The following is a 15,313-nucleotide window of genomic DNA, read 5'->3' on the forward strand; positions in this document are numbered from 1 at the left end:
ATGGAAAATGTTAAAAATCCGTGGTCTTGTTACAAATTTTCAAGATTTATACGAATACATGATTTAAAAACTGAAATAGATGTCATAAACCAAGACACCATGCAAATTGAAATAGATGTAAGATACCAAGCGATGGCTGAGGCCGGAATCGAACCGGCGGCGATTTAGTCCTTAGTTCATTACTTACATCATTTTAAACAAGGTTTGTTGAAACAATTTTCCTGAGAATTATAAAGACTTCTCCCGTGCTACATCACTATTCGTTAGCGCAAGCAACTTTATGATTGTAATATTTGAACAAGCGTTAGTTCTCTGTTGTGTTTCACTATCCTTTTAGCCGATCCCGAGTCCAACTATCTGCGCTGGATCTATTAAAAAGCTTTGGTTAAATTTCTTCGTTTACTTGTATATTTATCTTATGTGTTTACTAAGATAAATTTACTATGTAGTAAAAGCTTGAATAAGAATCGTAAAAGTTCAATTTTGAGCAACTAGAGTCTTTAAAGCTGGAGAGTACCCTAGGAGATAACTAATTCGTTTTATTTTTGTACTAGCATCTGCCCGCTAGATCTTTCTCGGGAAAAATTTACCTGTACCCGTATCATGAGTCGCTGACAATGTCAACACTGACATATACGCTATTGAGAACGTAATTTACTTTCTATACATCTCTCTTGCATTTATATGCGACTACGAGCGAGATGCATAGATAAAAAGTAAGTTACGTTCTCGATAGCGGTTATGTCAGTGCCGAATTGGTGGTAGCAACACTGATTCATTTATGCGTACAGCAATACACATCTCCATATGATTTCAAACAGCTTAATGGGAGACGACTAATTTCTATGGACGAGTAAACCTGTTTAGATAATAATTCAGTACAGTGAGCTGCGAAATTTCATGCAGAAATTATAAATGAATTTATTTCTAAACTCGCCATGCGCTTTTACGGCTGATGATGATAAACATATTCCATTTACAGAAGGCACGGCACAGCAGAAGGAGTGAAACTCTTCTTTTTTGACTGTGTCTGAGAGACGTACGTATACATATTCGAGATTTCTAGCTCTATGACGGTCTTCCCTGATATAAATTGTATATGCTTGTTCTTTTTCCATATTGGCCTTAGTTAAGAATAGGGCTTTATTTGTTAAAGTGGAATGAAAACACAAACTACTCGTCCAATTTATAATTCTTCATGGGTTGGTTCAGGATCTGTGACAACACCTTCGACGGCCATTGCAGAGTACTTCTTGAGGAAGCTGTCCCAGAAGGCAGCTCGTTCGCCAAGAGGACTATTTTTCATTCGTGGGGTTTTAGTTATGTGCAAGTATTGTTTTTGTTTAGAGTCCTTGTTGACTGGAGTCCATGTTATTTTTTTCAAGGTGTCGTCTTTCACATCGGGTGTAGGGTTGCTGAAATTTTGAATGAATTTAAGTACATTACATTAAATACCTTTATTTATTTTTATTTATTTATTTAAACTTTATTGCACAATATAACAAATAAAGTACAAACAGCGAACTTAATGCCTAAAGGCATTCTCTACCAGTCAACCATCAGGCTAAACAGAAACAATAGTACGTGCAGGCATTAAACAAAGAAAAAACAGAATAAGTAATTTAAAACAAGCAAAATAAACCGTATTGGACCGAACTTATATCACATTGTGTTATCGTTATAAACGTTTACTGTATAACAAATTTCTTACCTAGTTTTGACAAAATTGGTCCACATTCGCACCATCTTTCTCAGAAGCTTTATCTCAGCTTGCTCGCTGACAAGTTTCGTGAGTGATTCATAATTCTTCTTAATCCGAGTACAAACATGCAGGTAACAAAGCTCGTCTCCCACAGTTGCACCCCAGTTCTGTACGGTGTTAAGGGCTTTTCTGGATATGTGCAAGCTGTTCTCATTCAACGCCCCCTTAAAATCGAACATGTAGTAATACAACGGAGAAGATAACTGATCCGCAAGTTTTGCTACAGTATAGTCTAATGCGTAGTTGTGCAGTACATCCCCAACATAAATTGCATATTCCAAAATATTCCCAACATGAAAATAATCATCTTGGAAATAAAATTCCTTTATTTCTTGCTCCATTTTTTGGAACACAGTACTGTTGCGATTAAATCTGAACCCGGATCTTATTGGAAAGTGAATGAAGAAGTCTTGGGTTAGTTCCACAAGACGCGGCGAGGATATATAGTGGAACGCTAAATCTAAGCCTTCTCTAGAATTAAAACCAATCAGGATTGGCACATCACTGATATTGTTGGAGTTATCTGGTAGAGACGTGAGAACGGCGTCAGGATTATCAATCTCAACAATAGGTGCAAATGGAAAAATAGACATTTGCCGTTCAGTTATATCTTCATCGTCAAGAAGGTTCACTAGTTTATAAAACAACTCCTCAGCGTCTATTTTTTGTAGTTCTTCCAGCAAAGTTTGACTGTCATCAGTCTTGATATTAAATTCTTCGCCAAGCTTGAAAGCTTTATTCCTCGAATTATTAGGAAAGTAAACAGGCTCTAACGCTGTACCACTTTGCATTATCACACTTGAAAACAAGCCTTTAGCTTTCTCAGAAAACAATAATATGTGTATCAACGCAGCTCCTCCTCTGCTTCCCATTAACGTCACTCTCTTCGGGTCTCCACCAAATTGCTCAATATTCTCTTTGATCCATTCCAGAGCCAAGATAAAGTCTTTCAAGCCAGCATTAGGAGGGATAACTTCGTCATTAGTAGTTAGGTATCCAAAGATATCCAAGCGATGGTTGATCGTCACGACTATGACATCTTCTTCTAAGAAAAAGTCAGGGGAGTAAGTATCAGTGCTGTTGAAACCGGTTCTAAAGTTGTCGTTGTAATCGAAGACGACAACTGGTATGGGGCCTTGAAGGGAGGGTGTGAAGACGCTGAGGTGGAGACAGTCTTCGGATCCGGAGAGGCCCATGGGTTCGCCGTTGCGGCTTCGTGAGTTGAACTGCGTGCATGTTGGCTTGATCGTGTGGCTTTGATAAGTGCCTTCCCAACCTTGATGTGGTTTTGAAGGCTGAAATGAGAATGATATAAATATTGAATTATTCCGCTATTATGAGAGTATAATATTTTAAATGTCATAAATGTTTAAAATGGTCAGAAGTTCTTTACGAGCAGTGATTCGGTAGTATTCAAAGCAATATTCCTTATTCTTAGAGCATGATAACAGTGCGATTGGTGTGTAACACTAAAGTGCTTTAATTTTTGAGCATACAATGCTCTAATTACTATACTAGTACTCATTTAAAATATCTTCTGATTGTTTTTTTATATATTCTTACCAAAAACCTTAGCGCTCCTATTGGCGGTTCAGCATAAGGTATACCCCTGAAGCCATAGTAAATTCTTTTCTTTAATAAAGTTTTATCCAACGTCCCTGACAACATTCCTTGTTTTATAGTCACTTCAACACTATTATCACTGTGACATGTTTCTATAACTAATATTATAATACCTAAGCAACACAGCACATTTTTCAATGTATTTCTCAGTATCATTTTAATGTTTAAACATTTAGAGCGATTTAAAGAACATTAGGGACGGCAAGTGAACCGGTATGATAAGAAACACTAACGTGTACTTTGTTTATCTACCTGTATCGATAACGTGTAAGACGAGTTTCATTGGAATTAAGATTAATTCACGACATTGTTAATTGAGTTATACCAAATAATAGCATTTCGAAAAAAATAATTTAGGGATGTAAATCCACATCATTTTTGATGGCTTTGCATAGCTTTTGTAAACTGATAACGAAATTTCATACTCGTAAGTACGTATAGCTAAATTTTACATTCGAGTCACCGCCACTACCTATATGGTTGCAACTTGCATTGCAACCCACCATGTTAGAAGTAGGCTCAGCAGTAGGTATGTCGTATAAGCCTATGATATTATGTAGAGCAATGAAGAGAAGAATACTTAACATAAATCTACTGTATATGCCGCGATTTTTGTGGCTCAAACCAAATCTAGAGCATATTCCTACCCGAATCACAAGTTATCATTAAAACATGTAGCATTTTCTAAGGTTTTTTTGTGCTTTCCAGTTTTCCTGTAACACTGATTTTTACCTGCTTTTGAAATCAGGCACTACTTACAATTCTTTATCCGTGACTTTTTGGACACATTATTATTTGTAAGTGAGAAATATAAGGGGTTTTTGAAAAAGTTTTTATGGTAGCTACTTCCAATAAGTAATAATTATGTAGACATCCTTTATTTCTATAATTCGTCTTTAACATCTTGCACGACCCCATTGACAGCCAGAGCTCCGTACTTGGCCATCCAGTCGTCCCAGAAATTGACGGTGTCGTCGTAGAGTCGCTCGACCATCGTCAGCTCGTCGCTGATCACCAGACACTCCTTCTTCTGATGCGATGCGGGATGCCAGTTGAAATCGTTGCCCGGCGGGGTGGGGTTCCTAAAATGAAATAAATAAAATTACATTTCTTGCCGTCACAACATTAAGATACTCTAACAGGTAAAGAGGAAACAAGTAAGGACAAAATTAACTTTTTGGGTTTTAAGACTTTTCCCGAAACCACATGCTTAGACACATGTTAGATTGTTTGTAGCAAAGAAAGGATAACCATTCAAGTCGTGTATTCTGCTGTTGCATACATTTCAAATGTATCTAAAATCGGCTGCTTATGGACTTTAAAATTTATGTAAAAACTTGCTTTTCCACAGAATTTTTAAAAATAATGAGGAATTTGTTTTCTTACCCAGTTCTCGCGAAGTTTGTCCACAATCGGACCATATTTTTCAAAACCTTAATGTCCTCTGAATCTTCGTCTTTTAACGCCTTAGTGTAGGCTTTTCTTAAACTATTGCATACAAACAAGTAACAAAGTTCATCTCCCGTTGTAGCACCCCATGCCCCGTCAATACTCATTGCGTTGTCAAGAATCTGCTTCTTTCTTAAATTCAGCTCTCCGCTGTAATCAAACATGTAATAGAAAACAAGACTGCTCGAAGTATTTGTGTATTTTCTCACAGCATAGTCCGTGGGATAGAATGACATAATATCTCCAATATAAGTGACGTACTCCCCTGGCTTACTGACTTTAATGTAACCTTCATCGAAATAGTAATCCTTGATGTCTTGGATAGCATGGACATATATATTCTCGTTCAATTTAAAATGATAGTCGACTCGAATAGGAAATAACATAAGGAAATCTCTGTCAGCAAAAGTGAGGTACTGAGGTTTTTGCAGATAGCGTTCTGAAACCTCCAATCCTTCTCGAGAGTTAAACCCTATCATGACGGGTATTCCTAAATCGATTGGTTTGTTGTCTGGCAGCTCAGTGATAATAGCGTCAGGGTGATCGTGCTCGATAACCGGCCCGAAGGGAGGAACACCTCGTTGGATAGCTCTTGCTTCGTCTGCATGGACGGCGTAGGGTTCTGACTCCACAAGTTTCATGGCAGGAATAGCAGCCAACCGTTTCAGCAAGTAGGAACTAGATGCAGACTCTTCCTCCAGACCTTTAGAATATTCTATGGCCTTTTCTCGGCCTTTGTTGTTGAAGTACATCGAGTTCCATAGTGTCCCACTTTGGATTATAGCAGCACTAAATAATCCCTTTGCTTTAGGAGAATGCAGTAAGATTTCTACTAATACACCTCCAGATTGACTGCCCATTAATGTAACTCGGCTGGGATCACCTCCGAAGTGTTTAATATTTTCCTTTACCCAATTTAATGCTAAAATTACGTCTCTCAATCCATTATTGCCGGGTAGTAAATCGTCCTCAAAGGACAGGAAGCCAAGGGCTCCAATTCTGTGGTGAATATTGACTAAAATGACATCTTCCTTCATGAAAAAGTCCGGACCGTATTCTCTGGAGCCATTATATGAGCCTCGAAATTGTTCACTGTACAGAAACACTATAACGGGCAAGTTTAGGCCACTCGCCGGAGGCCTGGGAGTGTGGATGCTGAGGTTTAAGCAGTCTTCATCTCCACTGAAGCCTTTGTTTCTTCTAATACTATTTTGCGCACAGTGTTTCTTTTCTTTTTTGGCTTCTAACACATCTTCCCAACCAGGATGGGGCTCTGGAGGCTGAAAAGGTTATGAAATGCGTTGATTCGGCGGATAAACAAATAAAATGCTTCCACTCAATATGATCCTGATAGAGGTGCGTGTTCAGGTAACAGCTTTTTTTACTTACCATAAATCTGAGGCTGCCGACAGGTGGCTTAGCATATGGTATACCTGCGAACGTATAGTACTTCTCATCTTGTAATATAGACGGCACTTCTTTACCCTCTACCTTCCCCGAATTCGTATTTACGATCAAATTTCCTTTAATTTTATTCACGAAGCATAAAATTGCAAGGCAATAAAATGTATATATTTTATGTCTCATGTTAAAGCCGGTTTACAAATTTATGAGTGTTGAATATTGATATCATTATTTGTTGAACGACTGACGTGTCCTAATGATACGTGTGTGTTAATCTTTCTTGTTATACTTACTGGTTTATCTATTGTGTTAATGATAGTAGCATTAATCGATATCAATTTGTATATATATATATATATAAACGTTACCTAGTGGTTTTTATCACCGCTTAAATACTTTCATTAATATTTTCAAATATTTACTTTGAATATTTTTTTGTTTTATAAAGTGCCATTTACATTTCAACATAGTCCCATAATAAAATTTAAGGAAGACCACGCGCGACCGCATTTCCATACAAACGTAGTTTACATTTTTCTCTCTGGATATTGTCATTATAGAAAATATTTTTATACATTTTGATATATACCTATTAACCACAGCTACGCACTTTTGTTCGAATTTTTCAGCTTCCAAAAAAATGCATGGAACACAGCTACATACCGACATACATAATTATGGTTAATATACATAAAATCGGGTGATAGTATTTTTTACAATCGTGATATAATGGAGAGTTCATCAGTCGAGTACCGTGTTAAGGAAACGAAGCCTGCTGAGTGGCCTAAGTAAGGTACGAGATTGAAAAGCTTGATTATATCACTATTGTACACAATTCATTTTTTATGGCAACTAAAATAATATTTTAACAAAATTAGTTGAGTATCTCGGTAAATAAAAGGATAGAACAAAATACATCAACGAGCTTATTTTTCAGTACAAAGAAGAACGTTGAAGTCTTTTGTTTTATCTTTTGGTTTTGTCCTCTTAACCGCGGCGAGGCGTGTTGGTCAAATTCATTATAGTTCACTAAAGAGTTTCGTAATTAAGTCATTACAGTTAAGTTGGGAGCTCATAGTGAAAAGTATGCGATTATAGTTTGGTATAAGAAGTCTTAATTCAATCATTAAAGTCGACGAGTGAAAAAAATATTTTCCATAAATTTAATATCAAAAAAAGAAAATGGGAGCTACGTTTTTATGGAGAAGCGGTCGTCCACTATCCTCTTAAGGTTCAATTTGGTAACAACCCACAACAATAACAACGTACACACAATAATCGAGTGAGATTTTTTATTTGTTACGAGTATAAACGGAGGCAAAGCATTTGGCATTTCGTGTTCTGAATTCGGAATTACGTTACCTAATCCTAATAAATGTAAATTTAGGAGATTAGAAGTAAACTGACACTCACAGGGTCACCATGAAGTAATGCTTCCAGACGACCAAGAGATATAAAAGTTATACAACCATCTAATTAGTATACGATTTAATGGAATTCGCCCTCTCAAAATACGGTATATTCATTAAAGCCCTTTATGATAGTCTCTCACAAGTATTTTGTCATTATTATACAAGAAGGTTTAGAGCTTTACTTTTGGATTAACGCTGGCTATTCCAATTAGTTAGGCCTATATTAGAACATATATACGGTACAGAGTAAGGATGCTAAGCACGAAGCATTTCGTACACTGACTCGCCATTTTCTATCTCTATCGCACACACGTAATCATATTGCTGTCCTTCAATGATAGCAGCGACCAATGCCACTGTGCGAGCGGGACAGTATTATGTGTGTGTGAAAGAGATAGGACATGGCGGGTCAATGTTCAAAAATTTTCGTCTTTTATATCTAGGCTCTATTAGAAAAAAAAAACCGTAAATCAAGTAAAATCCCCAATACAACGCAAAAATCAAGGAAGTACTCAATAAAACAACCACGGAACAGCAGAATCAAAGTTCGTCTTTATTTGTCTCCGCGGCAACCGTCCCTCGGTGGGCCGCGCGCCACTTCCCAACGAATCTCTCCCAGAATCGGAATCGGTTATTGATTGAGTTACGTACTTCCAATTGTTTGTCGATGTGGAGATATTCTTTTGTTTCACTATAAGGGGGCCATTTTAGGTCTAGCTCGGTGTCGCCTTCTGGTGTTGGGTTTCTGTAACGTTGATATGGGAATGTATTGTTCGTAAACTGGTGATGTGGATAAATGTGTTTAGGTATGCTACATCGTTCGTGTTTCCTACACAAATAGGCAAATATAGACATGAGAATCTAAAATAATTTTAACAAGCAGAAATGTCTGCGAATGATGCTAAATTTAAAAGTAGCCGATCCAGGGGCCGATTCAAGTCTCACCCAAGACAGTAATTTTTCCACTTTTAAATTTATTCTAAGCTTTATTAGGAGTATATAATAAACAAGTAAGTGTGGAATAGGTATGTTAATTTATATAATAGTATTCTTGTATTGTCTGGGATGGTTGCAACGCACTATGTCGCCGGTTCTCTTGAAGACCAGCCGGCCTAGCCAAGGTGACAATCGCTATCGCTTCGACAACGAAACGCTTTGTGTCTCTCTATCACGCTTCCATATTAGTGCGACAGTGACAGTTGCGTGTCGATCGCTACGGAGCGTAAGCGATTTGCACGTTGGCTACGCGGCCTGATCAGCTGATCACCTCAAGCGACGAAGCCATTAAGTGACTGACTGGTCTTTGTGTAGACATTTAATTACTACTTACTGTTTCTACTTGTACAATATAACAAATATGGACTGTATTAATTGTCTGAGAATAAATATTTTTTATTTTATTTTTATTTTTTAATATGTTGCCTTACGATTAAACAAATAAACAGTAATATTCTTAGTGACATTTTGCCCTTGTATGCAGATTGGTTGTTGTTTGGTACTTCGTAGTACCTAAGTGTATAAAAAAAGTATCTCTACCGTACCGTATAACGTAGGCAACGTTAAGAAAATGTTAACATGTAATTACTTCACTAAATTGAATACAGTAATAAACAACTGAGTAAGTACTTAAGTAATAAATATTTACCCGTATTTTGCGAAATTACTCCACAGCCTCACTAATTTTCGAGAAACGTAAATTTCCTCTGTGTGTTGTTTGTAGTATTTCGCATATTTCTTCGCGAATTTGGGGCATACAAATAGGTAGCAGAGCTCGTCCCCCGCCGCCGCGCCGGCCGTGCCCTCAGACACCGACGACAGCCTCAATAAATTATTTTTATTCTCGCTCAATTCGCTGTAATAGTCAAATTGGTAATAAAACACCGAACTCGAAGAAATATTCGCGTATTTCTCCGCCATAGCGTTCACAGCGTACGCGGTTAAAACATCTCCTATGTAAGTCACGTATTCAGGCACATTACTAATCTTAACTTTACCGTCGAAGTAAAATTTCTTAACCTCTTTTACAGCTTCGAAGTAACTATCGCTGTCAGGATCGAATTTGAATGCGACGCGCCTCGGTAACAGCAAAGGAAAGTCTTTTTCAAGGAAACTTAAGTACTTGGGTTCTATGAGATACTGCAGAGACGGTTCCAAGCCCTCCCGAGAGTTGAACCCAATCAAAACAGGCGTGCTCGTTTTACTGACCCGTTCGGGGTACTCGCTCAGTAGACTATCCGGATGTGTTTCAACTACAGGTCCGAATGTAAGCGCACTTCTTTGATGTTCTTTTGTGTAATCTTTAGGATTGGCAGCAATTTCTTGTGCTAGTAAAGTCTCAGGGGAAATTTCTCTCAGTTCGGTTAGTAGGCGTTTGCTGCTGCTTGTGGCTCTTCCTGACAGCTCAGCGAGGCGAAAGGCGCGTTCTCGTACATTTTCTTGGAGATACATAGTGCTCCACGATGTACCGCTTTGTAAAATGGCCGAATTGAATAACTGGTTAGCTCGTGAGTGTATAAGGAGGTCGGTCGCGGCCGCGCCTCCCTGCGACCCCATCAAAGTAATTCGTTTAGGATCACCTCCGAAATACACCGCGTTATTTTTTATCCACTCCAAGCCGGCAACGATGTCTTTTAATCCTGCGTTCCCGGGCACAATGTCGTCTTCCAACGAAAGGAATCCGAACAAAGTCATGCGATAATTTATTGTTACAATAATGACGTCGTCCTCGATGAAGAAATCCGGCCCGTAATCTGATTTATCCAATGAATACCTGAATCGGGAATTTTCGAGGAAAACAATAATGGGGCGTTTGTTTTCGTCTGTGGCTGGCGTGAAAATGTTTAGGTAGAGACAATCCTCGGCGCCAAAATAACTGAAGGGTAGCACAGTGTTGACAACATGCTTGAATTGATAGCACGGTTCCTTGTACGTAGTGGTATTTAGGATTCCATTCCATGGTTCTATTGGTTTCGGGGCCTGAAGAGAAGCGAAAAGGAAACAACTTTAATACATAATACATTTATTACCTACGACTCTACGCATCTACTTTTAACTTTTAGGCAAGTATCTAAAAATTTTTTTTACTGTATCGCAACAAAGAGATTGGGACGTATACGAAAAACTGTAATACACTCAAAACAATGTAATGTTCTCATTAAAAAAATATTCGTCTTTAGATTGTCACAGCTTGTGACATTAATGTCGTGAACAATTTAAATAAAATTTTAACTGGCTGTACGACTGCGATGTCGTCAGTCAAATGCCGCTCCAGTGCATAATAATATTAAAATAACACGGTACCCTACCATAAACCTGAGCGTTTGGACGGGCGGTGCTGCATACGGTATCCCCGTGAAGGCATAGTATTCCACATCTTCCAGCAACGTCTTTAAAACTTTGCCGGTCACTTTTCCGTGAGTAGTCTCCGCAAACGGATGGCTGTATACACTAACTATGATTGTCAAAAGCACATAAATACACTGATACATAGCAAGGGCTACAAGTGTAGTGTTAGAATTATCGACTTTGAATGATAGTTGAGCGTTATCGTTTGTATCTTTATGGTTGTCCTAAAACTGGATTAGTTACCTACTGTAGTAATTGCTTACTGTAGTAATAGTGATCGTGGTTCCCGTAAGAAATTGCGAAAGTGTGGTGTGAAAGAGAATATGTCAAAATAAAATCCATTTCGTAAATAATTTACAGATTTGTCCATTTGTACACATAACATACTTACTTTATTTAAATAATACACAATTACACATTTTTGCACAAACAGGAAAATACTTCTACTGTCTTAACTATCAAATAATGTTTGTCTAATAATAACAAACTAAATAAATAATATATAAAAAAAAAATTATGAAAGTATGAGTAGGTACTAATACACAACCGTCATCTAAATCCCCAGCGCAGGCTTCGTCAAAAGCGTAGGTATTAAACGGAATTCGCAACAAACTTCGTCCAATCTACATAAGTGATAATCCGCTACAGGCTTCGTCAAAAATGTACAAGATAAAATCCGTATCAAGCTTTGTCGAAAAACCTAATACTACCTACGCCTTCACGTTAATCCTCGAGACGACTTGTACCCGGCGCAAAAGTTTCAAAAATACTGGCCGCATTACCGCGCTGTACTGCCAGTGGACCACAAAAATTACGCTTTCGACCTTTCAACGTAAAATGGATAAGGGTAACTTTTCCACAAAATACGGTCCACGTAGCCAACATGCCAATCGTTAAAGCTCCTTAGCGAACGAAACGCAACTGTCACTGTCGTACTAATATGGGGGAGTGATAGAGATAACTACGCTACGCTATGAAGCGTTTACGATTGGCATATTGGCTACGCGGGCTGGTTCGATTATGAATGAAATGGTGCAATATTTCTAAACATTCTCATGGTTTAAATATAGTTTACAATACGTGGCCTTTGCGACTAGAACTTGTAGCATATCGTATAATTCAATGTGTCAAATATACGGAATATACCGCACTTGAAACCATGTTATTCCCCATTATAACTTTAGTAAAACTCATTTTGTATTTAAATTTGTTTTCATGGAGTTCTGAGGACATTGTGAATTTAAAATCCGACAGAGTTGTGATCATTGGAAGAAAATTATTAACTTTGTTTCGGAATAAGTCATTTGCGGCCTTTTGGGGCATCCCGTATGCCAAACCGCCGGTCGGTCTGCTGAGGTTTAAGGTAGGCTTATACATATTAAATAAGCGCTTCAAAACTAGATACATTTGATAACAAGCGGACCAAATTAATAAAAAATAATTAATTTTGAGTGAACTTAATGAAAATGTATTATAACGATTACTCGACTCTGCGTTTCAGCCACCAAAGCGTTTTGGCAACCTGACTGAAGGTATGCATGACTATAGCGTTCTTTACGAAGAAACATGTTCCACCTTATGTGATGAGGACTGCCTGCACCTCAACGTGTACATGCCACTCTCTCCGAACATGACCTGTAGTTTCCCAGTGATAGTGTGGATTGAAAATACCTCTGGATTCCACCGACCCGACTTCTTTATCGATGAGAACCTCGTAGTGGTCTCGGTCTCCTATCGGACACACATTTTAGGGTTCTTGAATACTGAAGATAATTATGCTCCTGGCAACATGGGAGCCAAGGATATCCTAGCAGCCCTAAAATGGGTGCGAGACAATATCAGCATGTTTAATGGAGATCCCGCAAAAGTAACCGTAATTGGGCACGGGAAAGGGGCGACATTGGTTGCCTCGCTCTTAATATCAAGCGGAGCTGACGATTTGTATAAAAGGGTCATCATTCAAAGTGGCAGCGCATTTTCACCCGCCGATTACAGGAGTTACAGCTTTGAGATTGCTAACAAGTTGTACTCGAAATTAAACGGGCCTTTTGATAAACTCAACCGCACAAAACTTTACGAACTACTGTCTAAAGCATCAACCCGTAAGCTATTATCTGCGTCGGAAGATCTCTTCGATAGTACTGAAGTCAGAGATAATCAGAGATTGATCAACGCCTTTGGGCCTACTGTGGAGAAAACGAGGAAGCACGCTTTTGTACATAAAGTGCCTATACATATATACAAGAGTCGTATGACGAATAACATCGCCGACGTAATGATGGGGTACACGAACTTGGAATCTCTTTACAAATTGAAAGGCTTAGCAAAGAACCGGAAACTTCTGAAGTATTTAAATTACAATTTCCAATATTTGGTGCCGTTTGAAGGGGTGGTAGATGAATACGGTTCTAAGAGATACAGAAAGATACTTAGAAAAATAATGGAGTTTTATTTTTTGAACGGAACGATCGGGGAGCAAAGTTTGCGGCGGTACGTGAAATACGTGTCAGACCAAGTTATTTATCCGTTGATTCGGCAAGCGAGATTACACGCTCAAGTGTCGTGTGCCAAACTTTACTTGTACCGGTTCTCATTCAGAGGTGAACTCAATAAGGCTTGGATTTCATCGGTGGAAAATTTCAATTTGTCTGGCGCGACGTTTGGGGATGAAATCTGCTACTTATTCAGATGTAAATCGGCAAATGACATATACAATAGCGGCGAGGGTTCTACTGAAAGGGACTTCATTAAGAAAATCACTAGGCTATGGTCGAATTTCGCTAAATACGGGTAAGGGAGAGAGGAGTTTAATTGAATCCGCTCTTAAAGTAATTACATTTCAATTTGTTCAATAAGTACGTTTGTTCATTAGTAACTGGAGGGTCACCGAGGAAAAGAGGTAAATTTAATGTTGCAATTACTTAAACACTTATTTATTATTAAGATAAATTTAAACAAATAAAGAAACATTATAGGACATTATTACACAAATGATTAAGTCCCACAGATTCAAATTCAGATTTTTATTTATAAAACATAGTATTTTACATGTCAAAATTAGGTTGGTACATAAAACAATTTCTTTACAGAAAATTAGGCACAAAAGTTAAATAGGTGTTTAACAGTAACAGTAAACTCAATAAGGCTTGTGTTGTGGGTACTTAGACAACGATTTATATAATATGTAAATACTTAAATACATAGAAAACATCCATGGCTCAGGAACAAATAGTTGTGCTCATCGCACAAATAAATGCCCTTACCAGGATTGGAGCCCGGAACCATATTTCAAAATATTAACTACAGTCCAAAACGAAAATGATACATGTCGTCATAAATCGCTATTACGGTCTTAGTATTTTCTGTAATAAATTTAAAAAATGCATTATATATTCATAGTTACGCAACCCCTCTAGGTTACGGCATTCCTTGGCTACTCAAATATGATCTTTATTAAATTTAATGTATTCTACAGAAACCCGACACCACAAGCCCAGCTGGGAAACGTGCACTGGGATCCATTCGTCGACAAATTCCCACTTAGAGCGTTAAATTTGGGACCCAAGATAAAGATGGTTGACATTCCTGAACAGAAAAGAATTGAGTTTTGGGATGAATTGCGACAAGAATTTTATCCCGAAAAAGATTGGAAGGACGAACTATGATGATGTAAAAACAAGGATTACGAGTCGGTAAAGAGTGTCCATAGCAGAATATAGTCGTGCCTGATCTATTTTTATTTTTTTCAATATCTATCCAAAAACAAGTTCAGGCATCATTTTTTAATAATCGTAGTTTCGAGTTTATTTATTTACAGTTAGGCCGTATATTGAATACTTATATAATTGTGTAGGTACATAAACTATGATGAGCCGTTTAGGCATACGAAATTGAAATTACACAAATTACATTATAATGGGTAACTACTTTGATCTTAACATAGTGAATTATAAACTTAAATAGCATTTATATATTTTTTACTCTTTGTGACCGAAGAGCTGGTGGCTTCCTCGCACAACGTATCAGTATTGCGATACAACGAGGAAATGCCGCCAGCATCCTTGTATATATCCATTATATATGTATATTGTTATAGTTAATTACATTCATAATTATTAGATATACTGTCAATGTAGAATTAATCTAGAGGAGTATAATATAATTCAGTTTTTATGTCAATGATAAACCGTCATTATTTGAAAATTCCATAATATTATAATAACATTGCTAGAAATAAACTTAAACAACGCATCCTTAAATCTATTTATACTTAAATTTTGCCATAGATATAATCGGAACTATTTTAAAATTACAATCA

The 15,313-nt window shown here is 37.5% G+C and overlaps 4 protein-coding genes across 4 annotated transcripts; 1 reads left to right on the plus strand and 3 right to left on the minus strand.

Moving 5' to 3' along the window:
• Positions 1-1,174: 1,174 nt before the first annotated feature.
• Positions 1,175-3,739, minus strand: LOC133527524 (esterase E4-like). The gene is made up of 3 exons (XM_061864569.1): positions 3,326-3,739; positions 1,712-3,057; positions 1,175-1,415 (listed from the first exon to the last, which is right to left on the minus strand). Exons 1-3 carry the CDS (start codon positions 3,539-3,541, stop codon positions 1,187-1,189), a joined length of 1,791 nt encoding a protein of 596 aa, XP_061720553.1. The 5' UTR covers positions 3,542-3,739; the 3' UTR covers positions 1,175-1,186.
• A 508-nt stretch (positions 3,740-4,247) lies between these two features.
• On the minus strand, positions 4,248-6,529 carry LOC133527525 (juvenile hormone esterase-like). The gene is made up of 3 exons (XM_061864570.1): positions 6,224-6,529; positions 4,772-6,114; positions 4,248-4,467 (listed from the first exon to the last, which is right to left on the minus strand). Exons 1-3 carry the CDS (start codon positions 6,419-6,421, stop codon positions 4,269-4,271), a joined length of 1,740 nt encoding a protein of 579 aa, XP_061720554.1. The 5' UTR covers positions 6,422-6,529; the 3' UTR covers positions 4,248-4,268.
• Positions 6,530-7,582: 1,053 nt separating this feature from the next.
• On the minus strand, positions 7,583-11,760 carry LOC133527526 (juvenile hormone esterase-like). Its single transcript, XM_061864572.1, has 3 exons — positions 10,956-11,760; positions 9,296-10,626; positions 7,583-8,395 (listed from the first exon to the last, which is right to left on the minus strand). The coding sequence occupies exons 1-3, from the start codon at positions 11,136-11,138 to the stop codon at positions 8,191-8,193; spliced, it is 1,719 nt and encodes a 572-aa protein (XP_061720556.1). The 5' UTR covers positions 11,139-11,760; the 3' UTR covers positions 7,583-8,190.
• Positions 11,761-11,901: 141 nt separating this feature from the next.
• Positions 11,902-14,857, plus strand: LOC133527527 (venom carboxylesterase-6-like). Its single transcript, XM_061864573.1, has 3 exons — positions 11,902-12,358; positions 12,497-13,785; positions 14,471-14,857. Exons 1-3 carry the CDS (start codon positions 12,020-12,022, stop codon positions 14,658-14,660), a joined length of 1,818 nt encoding a protein of 605 aa, XP_061720557.1. The 5' UTR covers positions 11,902-12,019; the 3' UTR covers positions 14,661-14,857.
• Positions 14,858-15,313: the final 456 nt, after the last annotated feature.

The sequence above is a fragment of the Cydia pomonella genome, chromosome 18 (assembly GCF_033807575.1).
Source record: "Cydia pomonella isolate Wapato2018A chromosome 18, ilCydPomo1, whole genome shotgun sequence".
Classification (NCBI taxonomy): Eukaryota; Metazoa; Arthropoda; class Insecta; order Lepidoptera; family Tortricidae; genus Cydia; species Cydia pomonella.